This window comes from Solanum lycopersicum, chromosome 2, assembly GCF_036512215.1.
Source record: "Solanum lycopersicum chromosome 2, SLM_r2.1".
Taxonomy (NCBI): Eukaryota; Viridiplantae; Streptophyta; class Magnoliopsida; order Solanales; family Solanaceae; genus Solanum; species Solanum lycopersicum.
The window spans coordinates 57,743,976-57,760,423 of record NC_090801.1 but is presented as its reverse complement, the minus strand read 5'-3'; the positions used below and the strand labels follow the sequence as shown (position 1 = coordinate 57,760,423).

The 16,448-nt window shown below is 35.5% G+C and overlaps 1 protein-coding gene across 1 annotated transcript; it reads right to left on the bottom strand.

Moving 5' to 3' along the window:
* Positions 1-2,486: 2,486 nt before the first annotated feature.
* On the bottom strand, positions 2,487-16,448 carry LOC101267672 (cellulose synthase A catalytic subunit 8 [UDP-forming]). Its single transcript, XM_004232976.5, has 24 exons — positions 16,200-16,448; positions 15,897-15,996; positions 13,980-14,041; positions 13,523-13,579; positions 12,222-12,281; positions 12,006-12,062; positions 11,693-11,735; positions 10,730-10,807; positions 9,068-9,395; positions 8,840-8,993; positions 8,667-8,754; positions 6,850-7,038; positions 6,656-6,714; positions 6,519-6,570; positions 6,265-6,415; positions 5,734-6,000; positions 5,285-5,630; positions 5,058-5,195; positions 4,785-4,910; positions 4,490-4,702; positions 4,167-4,413; positions 3,876-4,075; positions 3,442-3,795; positions 2,487-3,294 (listed from the first exon to the last, which is right to left on the bottom strand). Exons 1-24 carry the CDS (start codon positions 16,293-16,295, stop codon positions 2,707-2,709), a joined length of 4,053 nt encoding a protein of 1,350 aa, XP_004233024.2. The 5' UTR covers positions 16,296-16,448; the 3' UTR covers positions 2,487-2,706.

Here is a 16,448-nt window from a genome sequence, read left to right as displayed (position 1 = left end):
TGAGAACTGGGTCTGAAGTGGGTATTACCAGATGCTGAACACTGAGAGTGAAGTGGGTGTATTGGGTCCCAAGATCAAAATTATCCAGACACCAGATGCACTTGACATAAAGTGGGTGTTACTAGATACTGAGCACCGGGCGTGAAATGGGTGTTAAAGAATGACTATTGAGTGCGATAAGTATTTATCATTTCAATAAGCTTATAAGCAAAAACTTGTAAACACTTTGTTGGGGTTATTTTGTGTTTGAAAATAATATTTTTGAGTTACATATTTAAAGTCAAAAGTTATAAATTAATCGCATTCTACTTATTTTATCAAATATTTCTGTTTAAACATAAACTTATTAATAAAGTTAGTTTCAATACTTAGTGTGTTTCACCACTAAAGGTATATCCAAAATCTGAACTTTATAGTTCAAGCTTCAGATCAATTTTTTTTATTTTATTTGATGATTTTTTTAACCATACATACAAAATCTCAACCCCAATTACTGATTTCAATGAACTTATAACTTTGATCTCTTGTTCAATAATTAATATTTATCACCTATAGATTATTTTTAATCCGTTAATCTACTCGAGTTCATGTTCTAAATCGTTCGTCTCTAATATTAGCTATTTATTATTAGGACAACACATATTAGCCATCACATGCAAAATAATTTTTAAAATGTACGAGAAATATTAGCCATCACATGCAAAATAATTTTTAAAATATACGAGAAAATTGTTTTGATAAAGTTAAAAGTCGAAATCGCGACTTCCAAAAATTGATAAGCAATATTATATTTTGTAAATTAAGTGCGAAGCAACGGACATTAAAAAACAAATGTTGATGGTAGAGATTATTATGTTTATTGAGTACGAAAAGGACATTATATTATAATAAAATAAGGCTTAATCAGAATCCAAGTATTTTCTGCTGGACTCAGGTGCACTCCAACTTTTTCTTAAAAAAAATTATAGTATATGCTTTTTTCCTCGTACCATTCTTGGCCCTTTTTATAAACACATTTTTTCATAATTATTCTTTGCTTGGAATACTAGTTTTTTTTAAATCTTTATGTGATTCTATCCTTTGAATTAAAGTATTGTGGTCTACACAACTTGGAAATTCTTAGCTTTGTGACAAAACACATTTCACCTTACACTAACATGGATCAATAAAGTAATAATTCAAAGAACTTCTTTTCAAGGCTAAATTAAACATATTAATGACTCTTACATATCAATTTCTAATACGAGCCTTGAGAATAGAGTTGTTCGTATTTTTATTGCTGAATAAAATGTTTCAATGCAAATTTAGATTGATTGGACTTTAAAGTGGGTATTAAGTATACAAGGTAAACAAAAAAGTACTAGTGATATAGTTACCTATGACAGAAATTGAGAATATTGTGATTTTTCCAAAATTTTAGTTTGCCCCCTTTGAAAGACTTCCTCTAAATAGACCTCTTACAATTTACAAAGGTGTCTTATTAACAAAAGACTGAATAAGTAAAGTTGTCCTTTCTAACTTTATATGTTATATTACTTTCATTTCGAGCATCGGTAGGGACGGACCCACCTTATATTAAGGGAGTCAGCTGACACCGTCTTATTGAAATTTATTAATATATATAATATTAATCTGAAAACATAAAAATAAACGTATAAATATTAATAATGACACTCCTTAGATAAGGGAGCGCTTTGGCTCGTTGGTCAGCGCAGCGAATGAAGAGAGTTTATAAGAAAGATTCGAACCTCCAACCTCCCTATTCCTAGTTAAATTAGGCTAAAACAAACAAGTTGAACTAGAATACAATATAAAACCTTCTATAAAAATTTTATTACTTAATCAAATCAGAATTGAATACAATAATATGAAAACTCGTTGAGGATTGTTTTAGTAGTTTACTTGATTTTTTTTTTGTAGTTTACTTTATTTATGTTTTATTAGTACATTTTAAATAACATTTGTTGATTTAATATTTTTATCAATTTATTTATTATTAATTTATTTGTAAAATATCGACACTATTTACGAAAAATCCTACTAACGCCACTGAAGATCAGAGATAAGATACGGGTACCCCTAAATTGTAATCGAAATTTCAGAAATACATTTTAACTAAACAAAGGTCCTATTACCTCGAACTCATTTTTTTAAAATAATTTTGTACACCTTTTGACTTCCGTGACACACTCTGTGACTTCATGCAATTGAGGTGCATGGTAGTATTTGGATGTCACATAAGTCAAATAGGTGTACAATATAACGAAAAAAAACTTCAAAGTAATGACACCTTAGTTTAATTAATGTGTGTCCCTCAGATTTTAACGTGTGTACCTTTTTCCCAAGGATTTTGCTCTTAAACTTAATTTTCAAAAGCTTAATCAAACTGCTTTATTAAAGAATGAATAGCACATTTTGAGTCTAAATTGTGTTTACCTGTTCTGTTAGAACTATGAGAAAACTCAAAAGACTAGATAAGAAATCCATTAATCTCAAGTAGCATAATACTTTTCATTATCAGTTCAACTTTACCTTTGTAATTTCAAAAGTTTCAACATTCTATTTCCAAATAAAACTTCTACTGGAAAAACTGATACAAGCTGATCAAACTGTGCTAGAAATTGAAGAGTTTTCACCTCCACATTACATGAAAAAGAAGCCTACATTATCAAACATGCGGTATGGTTCAAGAAACTTGTTCGAAGCTCAACAATCCATGTCGATGCAGTTCTGAACCATGGCTGAAGGGTCATCTTTGCTGACAAATGGATTTATCTTGACCCATACTAGTGAGAAAACAGAAGCCAACAGCACAGACCATAGCACAACAATAGTTGGAGTTCGATTTTGGCGTCCCATGAGACCTTTGAGGAATGGATAAAGATGAAGGATCACCCAAAATGAGAAGAACACTTTGCCAAATAAAGGACCCCAAGCCTCATATCCTTTGTTGAGTGCATCAGAGAAACCAGCAACAACACCAACTAAGTTGACAATGAGAATTGTGGTGGGAGGGATCAAGACTGTTGTCCATTTGAATAGGTAGAGATCGGCAAACTCTCCATCGTCTGCAGCTTTGGCTGTCACTGTGAAGTTTGTGTCTATACCGGCAAGCATCTTGAGGAATCCTTGGAAAACTGCAAAGAGATGTGCAGAGACACCACCAATCACCCAGAACTGCTCGTTACGCCACCAGTCCTCTATGCCTATACCACTCCATCGTAGCTCAAGCACACTTGTTACAATGATGGAAAGGAAAAGACCAAGGAAGAGTATACTTGCAATGTTCGATAGCTGCATAGAAGGCACAAGAACTTCACTCAGTAATTATTGAAACTAAAGAAAAGCAGCCTTAATACCAGCTCCTAATGTGCACTCATTTGAAAAATCTTTAAACAGTTTCGAAAGTTGCAAACAAGTCAGAGACGTGGAAGCATTTACCGTAGGGATGATGAATTTTCCTGTAAGAAGGCAAACAGCAGGAAGAATACAATATGCAATGAGGGGAAGAGAAGTGAAAGGATAGACAATGGTGTTGGTGTAGGCAAGTCTTTGGAGCCATTTGAGACGTCCGCCTCCAAATCCATACCATAAAGGACAATGCCTACTCAAGAAAATCTCAACCGAGCCAAGAGCCCATCGAAGAACTTGGTGCAACCTGTCTGACAAGTTGATAGGAGCTGACCCCTTGAAAGCAGGTCTCAATGGCATACAGTATATTGACCTCCATCCCCTGCACTGCATCTTGAAGCCAGTCAAGATATCCTCTGTCACTGAACCATAAATCCAACCAATCTGAAAAGGATATACAAAGAGAAAAGAGTTAGCCCCTTCTTTCCATAAGTGAAACCAAAAGAGAGAGATTCAATTTTTACTTCTTTTCCCCATGCTGTCTTCTCTTCATAACCACAGCCGATAACATGAATTGCTTCCCTGATCAGTGTCGATGGATTAGCAGAATCAGGTACTCCTCCATTTTCCATCAATGTAGATTCGATAAACACGGATGACATGCCAAAAGTTTTCTCAAAACTCATCTGAGAGATAAGCAAGGACCTCTCATGATCGTCATAATCTGAAGACACCAAAATGATAGCTCCAAGGTTAAATTTCTAAAGATAATGGAGGCCAATTTCTCACTAGTTCCAAAGATAATAGAAACTCACTTTCAATTTCTCTTAGGTTGAAGATTGCGGAATTCAGATCTTCTCTTTTTGCCTCACGATAAACCTCAGTAAGATCCTTCTCTTTGGCTGGTTTCTTGCGGCGACAGCAGCAAGAGAAAGATGAAGAAGATTTATGTATTGTAGGCAGATTAGAAGGGCTGTAACCATAAAGTGCTTGCCTATTGAAAACAGTTCCTGTACCGACATATACAGGTCCTTGGATGCCATCCAAACCTTTCATGTTAACCTGAAAAGATGATAAAATCCATCTTAATCCAGTTGGCAACATACTTATATCAATTTTAGTTGCTCACGATACTTACATCAAAGAAGACTATGTTTCTGTTGGCATATCTGTCACTTTTATCAATCCCGTCAAATCTCTGAGGGAACTGCACATAACAGACATCTCTGCCGACTTGTGGATCCATTAGGAAACACATAGCCTCACGAATGGCTTTGCTGTTATTGACGTAGTGATCACAGTCAAGATTGAGAATATAGGGTGCATTTGTGAGAACTGCAGACACCCGTATCTGAAATAAAACAGTAAGTTTGTAAAAGGAATTAAATAAAAATAGTCTAAGATCAATGCTAATAAGTTGCATCTGAACACACCAGAGCATTTTCAGCACCAGCTTTTTTGTGGTGTTGATAACCAGGTCTTTTCTCTCTTGAGACGTAAACGAGACGTGGAAGTTCATTTCCTTCAATGTCATGGACACCACTATGTCCCAAGAAAACCTGCGAAGAAGAAATATTATGGTGCTTATTTGAACTCCAAAATGCTTCTGTTGAATAGTAAAGTTGCACAAATACTAGAACTTCAAGAAGCAAAGTGATCCGAAAGCAGCGAGTACAAAGATTGTTGCAAAATCAATGACCACTTACCTGAATCATTCCAGGATGATCACGTGAGTTGTTTCCTGGCCAAGGGGTTCCATCTGCCATGGTCCATCCATCCTCCGGTGTTTTCTGAGCCTTGGCAACTAAAGCATTTACCCTTACTTTATACTCTTCATATTCTCTCTGCAATACCAAATAAAAGATTAAACATCCAAACAATGCAGCCCAATTCTTGAAGCAAATGTTTAGTTCATACAGAATCCTACTCTTACCTTCATTGCTCTGCGCTCCTTGACGAAAGAAGGCTGCACTTTGTCTTTCAAGTAATCAAACTTTTGCGTGAAGTAGAACTCAGGTGCACGCGGTTCAATTGAAAATTTCTTGCAGAATGGTACCCATTTCCTTGCAAAGTCAGAAGTCTCAGCTAGTGACTCAAATGTAAGCATTGAGCCACCATCATCGGATACATAGCAAGATACTTTCTCGACGGGATAGTCAACTGCAAGGATTGAGAGAACAGTGTTGGCAGTAATCAATGGAGGTTCTTTCATGGGATCGACCGTACTGACAAAGAAATCGACAGGTGCAAGCTGACAAGGCTCTCCCTCCCTTTCATACCTAAAAACGTTCAAACAAAGTTAACTTCAAGTGACAAAATGCAAAGAAGTTTGCATATGTTCTATTAGTAATGATATGAATATTTGTGAAGAAGATTTCTAACCTTGCAGAAAGCCTGTCAAGATATGTCTCTCGGTTGATAGGAGACCATTTAGGGAACTGATCCAACACCCACGAGAAAGCGAACCAGATCTCACAGAAAACAGAAATAAACCACAGGGGATAGGCACTTTCAACTGGATGTGTTACTCTATAGTGGAAGAAAAGGCAGAGAACTATCAATCGAACAATAATTACAATCCTGTATGGAGTAATTTGAGACTTTGGCACTGGAATGATTCTTGAAAGTGGCTCTGCAGCATCTGCTAACCTGCACAAGTTATATTACAAGAAATTAATACAAGCATGATAAAGGTAGAACAAGTTCAAGATTCAAAATCACTGAAGGTGGATCAAACATCAATCTTTTATAAGTAAAAATTCCTTCTTATCATGGTAGTTATTTAGACATCTAGACAAAAGAAAGAAAACTATGAAATCAGACAAAAACTGCAATACTATTTGTAACATGGTTACTTCCCAATTTCACGAAATCTATCGCCTAATTAAGTTGCTTCCACAAAAGCCTACTTACTGTGGCTTTTCTTCCATCTGCTGCTCAGGTGGAACTTCAGCAGCTTCTTGTACAACAGCTTTACTTTGGTTCTTCTTTTTCTTGTTTTTCTTTTCCTTCCAACTTTCCACTCTATTCTTCCATATTGGATTCCCAGTATCATCATGATATTCTTCATAAGGAAATAAAACATAATTTAATATAATGTTATCTATTGAACGTAGACTAGAAACAGCTCTTGTGAATGTTGTGCAGCAAAGCTTCCATCTACTTACCGCTGTCCACAGTTGAAACAAAACTAACAGTTCTAGCATGAACTCCAGCATCCTATATTGGAAACAATAATTTGTCACCAACTAAAATTCAATTTGTAGACTATAGATGTGAAGTTTCACCAGACATGACTTAGTACCTGTGCAGTATCAGGATGAGAAGCCACTATAGCATGGTTAGTAGATTCTTGCTCATTTTCTGCATAACAACAAGCATAGTAATATGTTACACTTCCTTAGGTATTTTATATACAAATAGCTATATGGGATCAGAAAGAAAGCCAAATTCTCAAATATCAAGCTTTAGTCATTAAAGAAAACAAAATTTACTTACCATCATATGGAGTTGCACACCGTAGACATGCGTTGCGTCCTTCTTTGATCTCATAATCTATGCAAGTCTTACAAACAGGATAGTTACATTCATGACAAGCCACAAAGACTTCACCATTAGTATTAGCTAACCCCACTTGTTCGCCGCAAATGTTGCATATTGGAACCCCTGACTCCATCATTTTTTCCACTCACAGAAACAGTGCTAGTCACTAGTACTCTTGGCCACAGTTAGCACCAAATGATGGTTTTCTCCTGTGTCAGTGGCAAGAATATAAAGAAGGAATGTATTCACTGACTTGAAAAGAGCCAAGGAATGAGAAATATTATTGTAATGGTGAAGGAAAGTTTGGAGGGTGGTTACAAGGCCTTGTAGGTTGAGAAGTTGGTATCAAAGGTATAATTTTCAGAGAAGAAAGCAATGTGTGGGCAGATTTTTTAAAAAATAATTGCTGAAGTTTGAAGGAATGAGTATGGTTGGAGTTTATACATCTTAACCAACTTATTGTACCAAACTTCAAGTCAGGCTGCAGCTTCAAGGCTGAGCCACCCTCCACACCTCATTTGACAGATTTAGTCAAACCACATGCCTTCTTTTCTTCTTTTTTTCCTTTGGATTCAAGTTATATATATTAATAGTGTATAAAATCTTTTATACACAAACTTATAATATGTTAGTTATCATTTTTATTAGACTAGCAAATAGTAATACTTATTGTAGAAACTTGTTTGTAGTAAGTGTATAAAAAAATTATAACACCAATGCATACATAATATCTTTTCTCTGATAAGGAAAATTCTCTCTTTAGATCTATAGATTTACTGTCAAAATCTAAGGAAGAATAAAAGCTTCTAATATGAAATGATGTGATTCAGCTAATATCTTTTTTTTTTTTACCTCCCTTGTGTTTTCTTCTCTCTAAGTTAAATAAATTTTTTTTGTAAATATTGGGTCTGAATCATATATTATTTCAACCAATTCTACCTGGAATAGTAACTATCTCAATTTATTCATCTTTTTATGCTCTAATTGAAGATTGCCTAATTTATATCTCGCGAATAAGATTATTCTCTTCACAAAATATACGGTAATACAATCACAATAACAACATAATCACAGTTCGACTGTCTAACATCATTCTGTTCACATTAACAAAATTAAAAAAATTTAACATCAAAATATGGAAACTCGCGATAATCAGAGGTGAAATTCATGTTTACCTTTACATATGGTGATGTAAAAATAGATGTTATACATACCATAAAGTTCAATATCAATGTTTTAAAGAGGCCCACAATTAGGTATGCAAGTCTCCAACAAATAGGTAGACCTCACAATTGCATGCACACTACTCAAGCACACATGCAATAGACATCTTCATTCAGAGAGGTTTTTTAATTATTGTATTGCTGCTTACAGATTAAGAGAATAATATACAAACAATATCGCATTAATTAAGTATTATCAATTTCTCAAAATCAATGTCTCAGGATCCAAATCCCAATCCCTACCAAAAGAAGGGGAGAGAAAATGGAGACAAGCTCAGATTCTTGATATCTTAGATATCTTTTTGCAATTACATCAGAAAGAAAACATCTAATCCTACAGAAGCACAAGCATAAGCCAATATCATTGTTGTAGCACCTAGTTGTTTAGGTCACAACCCTGTAGGTAGAACCTTTGTTTGGCAAAGCCATGCCTGTCCAGTTTAGCATACAAGAGAAAAGACCCAAAAACTGGCATATTGGGAGCATAACTTTCTATGAGGTTAACATCATGTACAAGTAGCAATATCTCAGCTCAACCTGTGCTGCTTCACCCGATGTTGTAAACCTTCACTATCTTGGACGTATCACAGACAATTAGGTTCTCTGAGTCAGTAGGAGTTGTGCACAGCCAATTTACCTAATTCGTGAGACAAATATACTAAACAATTGAGGCATAAAGTTTCAGACAGAGAGGGCATAAAAGGCAATGAAATGAAACTCACTTTTCTGCTCAAACTCAAGCTAGAACAAAGGAAATCGGTGCCACTGCTAGTCTCACCAGCCATGAAAAACTTGGACCAATCCCATACTTTTACTTGTCTGTCATTTCCACCTGAAATTATGAACTTCCCTTTGTCCCCAAATGTGGAGAAAGTCCTAATAGAATTTCAGCAGATTAGTGCTGGCTGGTGGGGTAGATTTGAGCCTGCTACGCTAAGAAGATAACTTACACACAAGATACAGCAGCAGTGTGTCCTCCCAAAGAGTGATCAAGGTGCAGGTCTCCTCCATTTTGATTCTCAATTTCAGGATCAGCAGAAGAACCACCAACTTTAGGGGTTGACTTAGAACCTTTCTTGGGTTTAGCCGAACTCTTAGACTTGACAGTATTGAGCTCTGACTCAACGTTTATTATAGAAACAACTCCATCACCCCTAGCCACAGCACACACCTTCACAAATCTATCCACCACATCAACTTCGGGAAGAGCCAGAGCATGAACAAAGGCAGGGTTCAAACATTGTCCCGTATTCCCTTTATTTCCTGCGTCAAGTGTGCCTGCACCAAACAAACAGAACTTCAACAGCCAATCTAATAAGCTAGATATAGCAACACGGAATGTTCTAATACATTAGCTGGGCTATGAGTACTGGATGCATATATGTATCTGTCACTGCATTCAGCCATTCTAGGTTTTGTATGCACTGTGAAGGATCCACTGGAAATGCCCATGTCTATCCAAGATGAGTGAACTTATGTAAAATGATGAAGGGGGTAGCATAGATGTCGCAGAAAGGCTGCGTTAGATTCTTTTGAAAATGGCAACGAGAGAACCAAATTAGATGTCACTGGCAGAAAGCAGCAATCATTTTTTTAGGTCTCACGTGACTTAACTGAGGAGTAGGAATTTTGAGCATTTAAGTAGTCAGATCCCGCTAGAGTAGTCCTGAATTTCTTCTGGTCAATCTTGCTAGGCAGACAACTTGAAATGTAGAAAATCACTCTTGCAAAAATTTATACACACCAAGCTAAGAGCTCTAGCTTAATATTTAAAATGGGAGGAATACTTAATTCAATCAGTAAAAATGGGAGGAAGATAATAGACTATCTACTCTCACTTCCCCTTTCTCACCAACAAACTGAAATGTCAGTGATGTTTCTAAGCAAGAGAGGATACTTTTAGATAAAATTCTAAATGTGGACCATTCCATGCTCCAACAATTGACCAATGACCAATAATCTGATTAATAATTTACTCATTGAGTATTTCTTCTGCCACATGGCCAATACCATAGACAATATTAGACACTTGACTCATGCTCCTGAAACTTATCTCTCTGAAAATCCATGTTTGCTTATAACAATATCATTTTATCTATTTAGACTTGTGGGGAAAATATTAATACTTACACATATTCAAATATTACATATATCCTATTTAAACCACTATATGAAATATTCAAAAAAAAATGTTGCTTAATTAATTAACTACTATAATCGAACGGGAGGATTGGGAATTCTTGATTCTTTTACTTTACATTGTAAGAAGGATAAGTCACTAACCTATTTACCTGATATTAAAAAAATGATTTCCACAAAGGTATAAACTATCACTCTCTATGTTTTTTAGTTAATCCCCCGCGATCAAAATATAGGGAGATAACTACTAGATATTCTAAAACTTAGTGATTTCGCTCCTTTCCAGATAGCATAGTAAGGCAAGCCTATAACTAGGTGGGTATGTAACTAGTGTAGTAAGGCACACCTACAATTCAGATATGCAGTTCTGCTGTAATAAGGCATGCCTAAACTTGAAGGTACATATTACCAAAGTAACTAATACTAGAAATTGCAGATCTAGAAAAGAGTGCATAGTAGAAGGATTAACATACCGAAGTCCCAAATCTTCCGCGGCCGTCCCTTGGAGAAGTCCCACAGCACAAATTTTGAATCAAGACCCCCAGTAATGACTGAAAAATGAGACAAAAAAATACAACATACTGTCATCATCAGCTTATAAAAAACATTCCAGGAACTTTTAGCTAGGAGGCTGACTTAGCAAGAGCTTTAGCAGACTGACAATATATAATTTGGCATAGCAATTGACAGTAAACATTGTTCTTCAAACATCATCAGAAATTAAATAATATGTAGCAGGCTGTCAAAATTTGCATGTTTTACGAAAACCTTATTCGCCACAACTTCCATGTTTTATGAAACCTTATGTTGCCATCCCATATATATTAACCTGGTGATTGGTTGCACGAGGAACCCTACAGCAAGATTCTCTTGTAAAAACTAAAGGGCCAAAGGATGGCATATACTGTGTGTCTGAATCTCTCTTTGAAGTCTCGCTCTCTCTGTCTCTCTGACACGCACACAGCAAGAGAGAGAAGCAGAGAGACTGCAACTGTAAAAGAAGACTTAATTGATTTCAGTTATCAAAACACATAACTTTATTGCAGATTGCAATCACTTGTATATCATTCTAAAAATGGTATTATTCTTTACAAGATTATGACTAATTTGTCACATTCTAGCCAATGCAAACCTTCATAAACCTACCAGCTTAAACTCACAAAGAGACTAGAAAAGTACAACTTAGAGGAAGAGTCAGTTTCTCCACGAAAGCTGCATTCTACGTATAAGTAGACATCGTATACCTCTAAAATAACAGTGGATAAAAACATTATCATACTTCTTATGGTACTAAAGTTTCCAAGTGTGCCTGGTTCATGCATTTATGTAGGCCAATCAGTTCAACATTTATGTGGGTCATATGTATATCTAGAGGGGAAAGGTCAGTGTCACAGAGAGGGATGTAGGAATTCCGAAAATTTTAGTTCAAGAAGTACCTTCCCACGGTCTCCAAGGGATGAATTGAACACTGCTACATATCTGATAAGATAGTGAAGGTCACAAATGATGATAGGTTCGGAATACAAAAATAGTGCCCTATGAGAAGTTGGGGGAAGAAAAATTGGAATTAATCTTCAGAGCCATAATACAAATAGGACTTCACATGCCAAAAAGATAATACAAGAAGGGCAACAACAAATAAATAGAATGCAGAACAGAATATTTTAATTAAAATGAATGACATACAAAAATTAATATGTTTCTGGGGGAAAGTACAAACTTATTATAGCAACTATATAAAAAGGATACACTTGTGTGGCCATCTCTCAATGTTTTGTACATGCGATTTTGGCGGATGTCAATGATCTGCAACACAAGTAGCACTCAGATGTCCAACACACTTATGGAAACAGTGGAACAGTTTTTATCTTTTAAAAGTTTCACAACTCATCAGTTTTATCACTGATGGGAACAGCGTAACAGATGTCCAACATACTTATAGAACAGAGGAACTGTCTGTCCTACCTTGACATCACCACTATCATCTGCTGCAGCGAGGAATGATGACTTCGAGCTGCAAGCAATCTACAAAACAGAAAGGTTAAGCACACAGAAACAGAATAGGCATTGTTTGAAGATATCGTACACCTAATTGAGGTACCTGAAATATGAAAGATAGGAGAAATCATAAGAGATTAAAATGTTGAAGGGAAGATATTTAAACATCACAAAATTGAATGGACAAATCCTAATACATACCCGAATGAACAAATACAGAGAAAAATAAAAAATTTCTGTAATTAAGCCTGTGCAAGGTAACTCTGTTGGACATGATATTTAGACTAGAGATTAACAGAGAATTGAGAGCACAATTGCCTAATAGAAACAAGGGAAGCTTCTCGAACAAAACCCTAAATTTTATCAGAACTTTCAGAGTTCAGATTTGTCAATGCTGAGGTCTGGTACAGTTTATTGCAGAGCAATCAACCTATTAGCTTGGTGTTGAAGCAAAGGGATTTTACAGAATGAGATGGACAGATAAGTAGTAAATTTTCCCTAGTTTGTGTACCTAGTCCTGAAATTACATCAACATGTACCACTATTTGGGTTTGAAAAGCAAAGTGATCCATAAAATTTACATGTGTGAACAGGCAGGTAACTACAGGAGAAACCTCCTAAATTGATTCTAGCTAAACTCCTTAATCTAATGCTAAAAAATAAAAATCAAATAAATGGATCAGGTTAAGAGATAAGAATGGTAAATAACTGTTACATTTAGCTGAAGTTCTTGGAATCGAAGTCCCAAAATACTCACAAGATGAGAGGCTCAAGACCACTCCCTTTGTCCCAATTTATGTGGACTTCCCATTTTCCGAGATCAAACTATGTGAACTATGACCAGCATTTTAAAATGTATTTTTTATCATATTTTCATGAGAACATTGCAACTTATAATACTTCTCTTATAGTTTTTGAATATCTAAACTTTAATTTTAAAACATTAAGTTGATCTAATCCAATTTAGTTCAATGATTTAGTCAAATTAACTCAAGGGAAACGAAAGCATCCACATAAATTGGGACGGAGATAATAATAAAGAAGATGCTGAAGATAGCAAGATATTGCATTGCAAACTGAATTAATGATCGGGCATACTCCTGATAACATGACAAGTGGAAAATAACAAAACGAGCACATGGCAGATTTTATACAAAGAGGAGAACAATGTAAAATTTATAGTGCAAAAATCCATTCTTAAAAGGTACGGACAGTGAGAGAAAGGAAAAACTATAAGGATAAAAAAAGAAAACAAACAGAAATCATACCTGATTTATCTCATCCTTGTTGTAATTGTAACTGTGCAACAGTTCCGACGCAGTAACCTTGAGATACAGTTAAATTGGATTAATAAAAAACTTCTGTGCCCAAAAGTGATAAAAGAGAATAAGTGGAGAGAAGCCAACTCAAACCAAATCACAACATAAAATTAAGGGAAAGCACTTCATTCAGAGAGATGCCGGTAAAGGTCTAAATTTAGAAAATAAGTATGCACATCAGCAAAGAGTGCTAAAGCCTTTACCGGCATTAGTTAATTGTCATTGGGTTCAATGTCGCTACAGGCTTTATAGACATTTACAAAGAGCATTAATTGCCACTAAAAAACATATTTAGCCATTTGTGAGGTACCATAATCACACAAGATGCGGTAAATTCTAAAAGCACATAAAACAAACAAGTTTAAAAAAAGCACGAGAAAGTAATGGAGGAACAATATAACATTACCATATTCACATCAAAGCATTTGACTTCACTTCCCAATGAGACATAAACAACATCTTCATTTCCTGCACCATGGATACCATGTTTGAAATTGACGACTCTCACTAATTTCAAAACATGCTATCAGTTCCAGCGGAAGGTTATCATCCCTCCAACTAACTTATTACAGTGCAGAACTAACAGAGAACTCAAAATCAGTAGTCATTCAATTCTTAGTAACTGTCCTAAAATAGCATATTTAGCAGCATGTGCTTTTAGTTGGAATGTTCTTTGTTAGTGTTAACAGTATTAGAGTTGGAATATTATAAGTTCTAAAATTATACTGGTATATGCCATTTACTATCTTTTCTCCTTTGTTTTAAAAGAATATGGTTTGTGCATTATGTTTGACATATATAATTAGGTGTCTTGCATTCATCAATTATCAAGCCATCAATACAGTCCATTCCTGTTCATATTTCTCACAGGTATCAGAGTTGTACGGTCATACTAGAAACTTAAATAGAGTCTCTACACCATAGTAGATAATAGAGACCTAACTAGCTTTTATTTCTTTGCATAAATAGTTTTACTATCCTTATTTCCTTCCCATGACCGTTCAACAATACCGTGTCTATTCTTGGAGACAATTCCAGTAACACTACACCTCAGTTGAGGCACCTGTTTTGGCAACATCGTGCCTCTTCCCAGTTATCATTCTGATGGTGCTGCGCATATTTCTTGTTACTATTCCGGTGAAAACACATCTCTTATCCAGTGGCATTTTTGGCGATCGTTGTGGCAGCTGTGTGAAACTACCTTTGTCACCAATTTTATTTTATTGATGAAGTAAGGACCTCTGTCACCACTTATATTCCATAAATTTTCAGTGTGATCTTCTGACAAAGTTTATGGCATGTTTCTTTGGCAATTCTCTGGAAACTTACTTTATTTTGTTATCAAAATAACCAAATATGTCTTCTCACCTTGAGTTTGAGGGAGCAACTTATTATGTGAAATGCTAGCGTTGGAATACCCAGATTTAGAACATTAGAACTGTAAGTTTTTTTAGTATTGTCCCTCATAGTAGTATATTTAATTCTTGACATCTATAAATAGGTGTCCATTGTATTCATCAATTTTTCAAATCATTACATTTTTCTGTTGCTATATTCAGGGGCAGATGAAGCCTTTCGTCTACGGGTTCCTCTGAACCCTTAACTTTCAACACAGAGAATCAAGACATTGTTGTCTTCCAAGCTCATCTCCTCTCCCACTCTATAAATAATTTGTTCCAACAAGATTTGAAGTACTTCCATTTAAATTTTTAGTATTCAGACTTCTCAACTCCATAGCATGTATAATCATAAACATTGTCAAAGTGCCAAACAAAAGATACATAGTTTTTTATATAACCCAAGTGGCGCACAGTTCAAAACTCGGTGGATAACACATCCAACACTCTCCACTTAAATACCGGGAATTTTTTTCCTGCAGAAAGATTCGGACCTGTGACCATCCCACACATCACGTGTTTTGCTCTCACCACTAGACATCAAACAACTATACCTCAATTCTAGTTGGGGTGGGTTTTACATGAATTCCCTGCATCCATTAAGCCCCATTTTGGTCTAGATTTGTTAATTGCAAGGCTGAGTCAAGCTTTAGTCATAACATACAGAAGAAAAAACAAAGGACCATGTAACAAATCTGGATATGATGCAATTAACACAAGGACAGAAACACTAGTGGTCTCTCAAGGATGAAATGGAATCCTCATAGACACCAGCCCCCTGTATTGCTCTGTCCATCATCTTATGGTTCTCATTTGGGAGTACATAGATGCAATAAACCTTTATAAAGTACACACTAGTTATTTTGTTTAATCACACAAAACCAATTAAATAAGAAGAACCAGTGAAGGAAAAAAAAAATACAAACCTGGCTTGAAACATATTGATGAAACTGGGTTACCATTTCCAACATCCATGGTAAAGATTTTATCTTTGCACCTCAAATCGAACCAGCACACACAACCATCCTATTATTTCCCAAGAAAAAAATAAAAAAGCAACAGTCGAAAGTAATGCACTTTCAATAAAAATTCAATCTTTTTAATCACAAAATTCAAGATTCAGCAGTCAAAACTACCCCTCAAGACCTATGCTTCATCTGGGCGTCTAATGAAACAAAAAAAAAGGTTCTAGAAATGGAAAGTGAGATAGAATATGGAAAAGGGTTCACCTCGTCTGCGGTGGCAATAAGACCAGGGCGGTTTTGAGAGGCGATACAGCAGGTGGTGCTGGCTTTGTGACCTTTGAGCTTTCTTGGTTCCTCCATTCGTTGCTTACTTTGTCTCTACCAATAAAACCCCTTTTATACCCTATTGTAATTTGTCAATGTGTTTTCCCCTTTCGCATCAGAAGATGTGTCGTATTTGTTAGGAAAAATGTACTCCTAAGTAATGAAAATGATATTTTAAGCCAGAGTCTT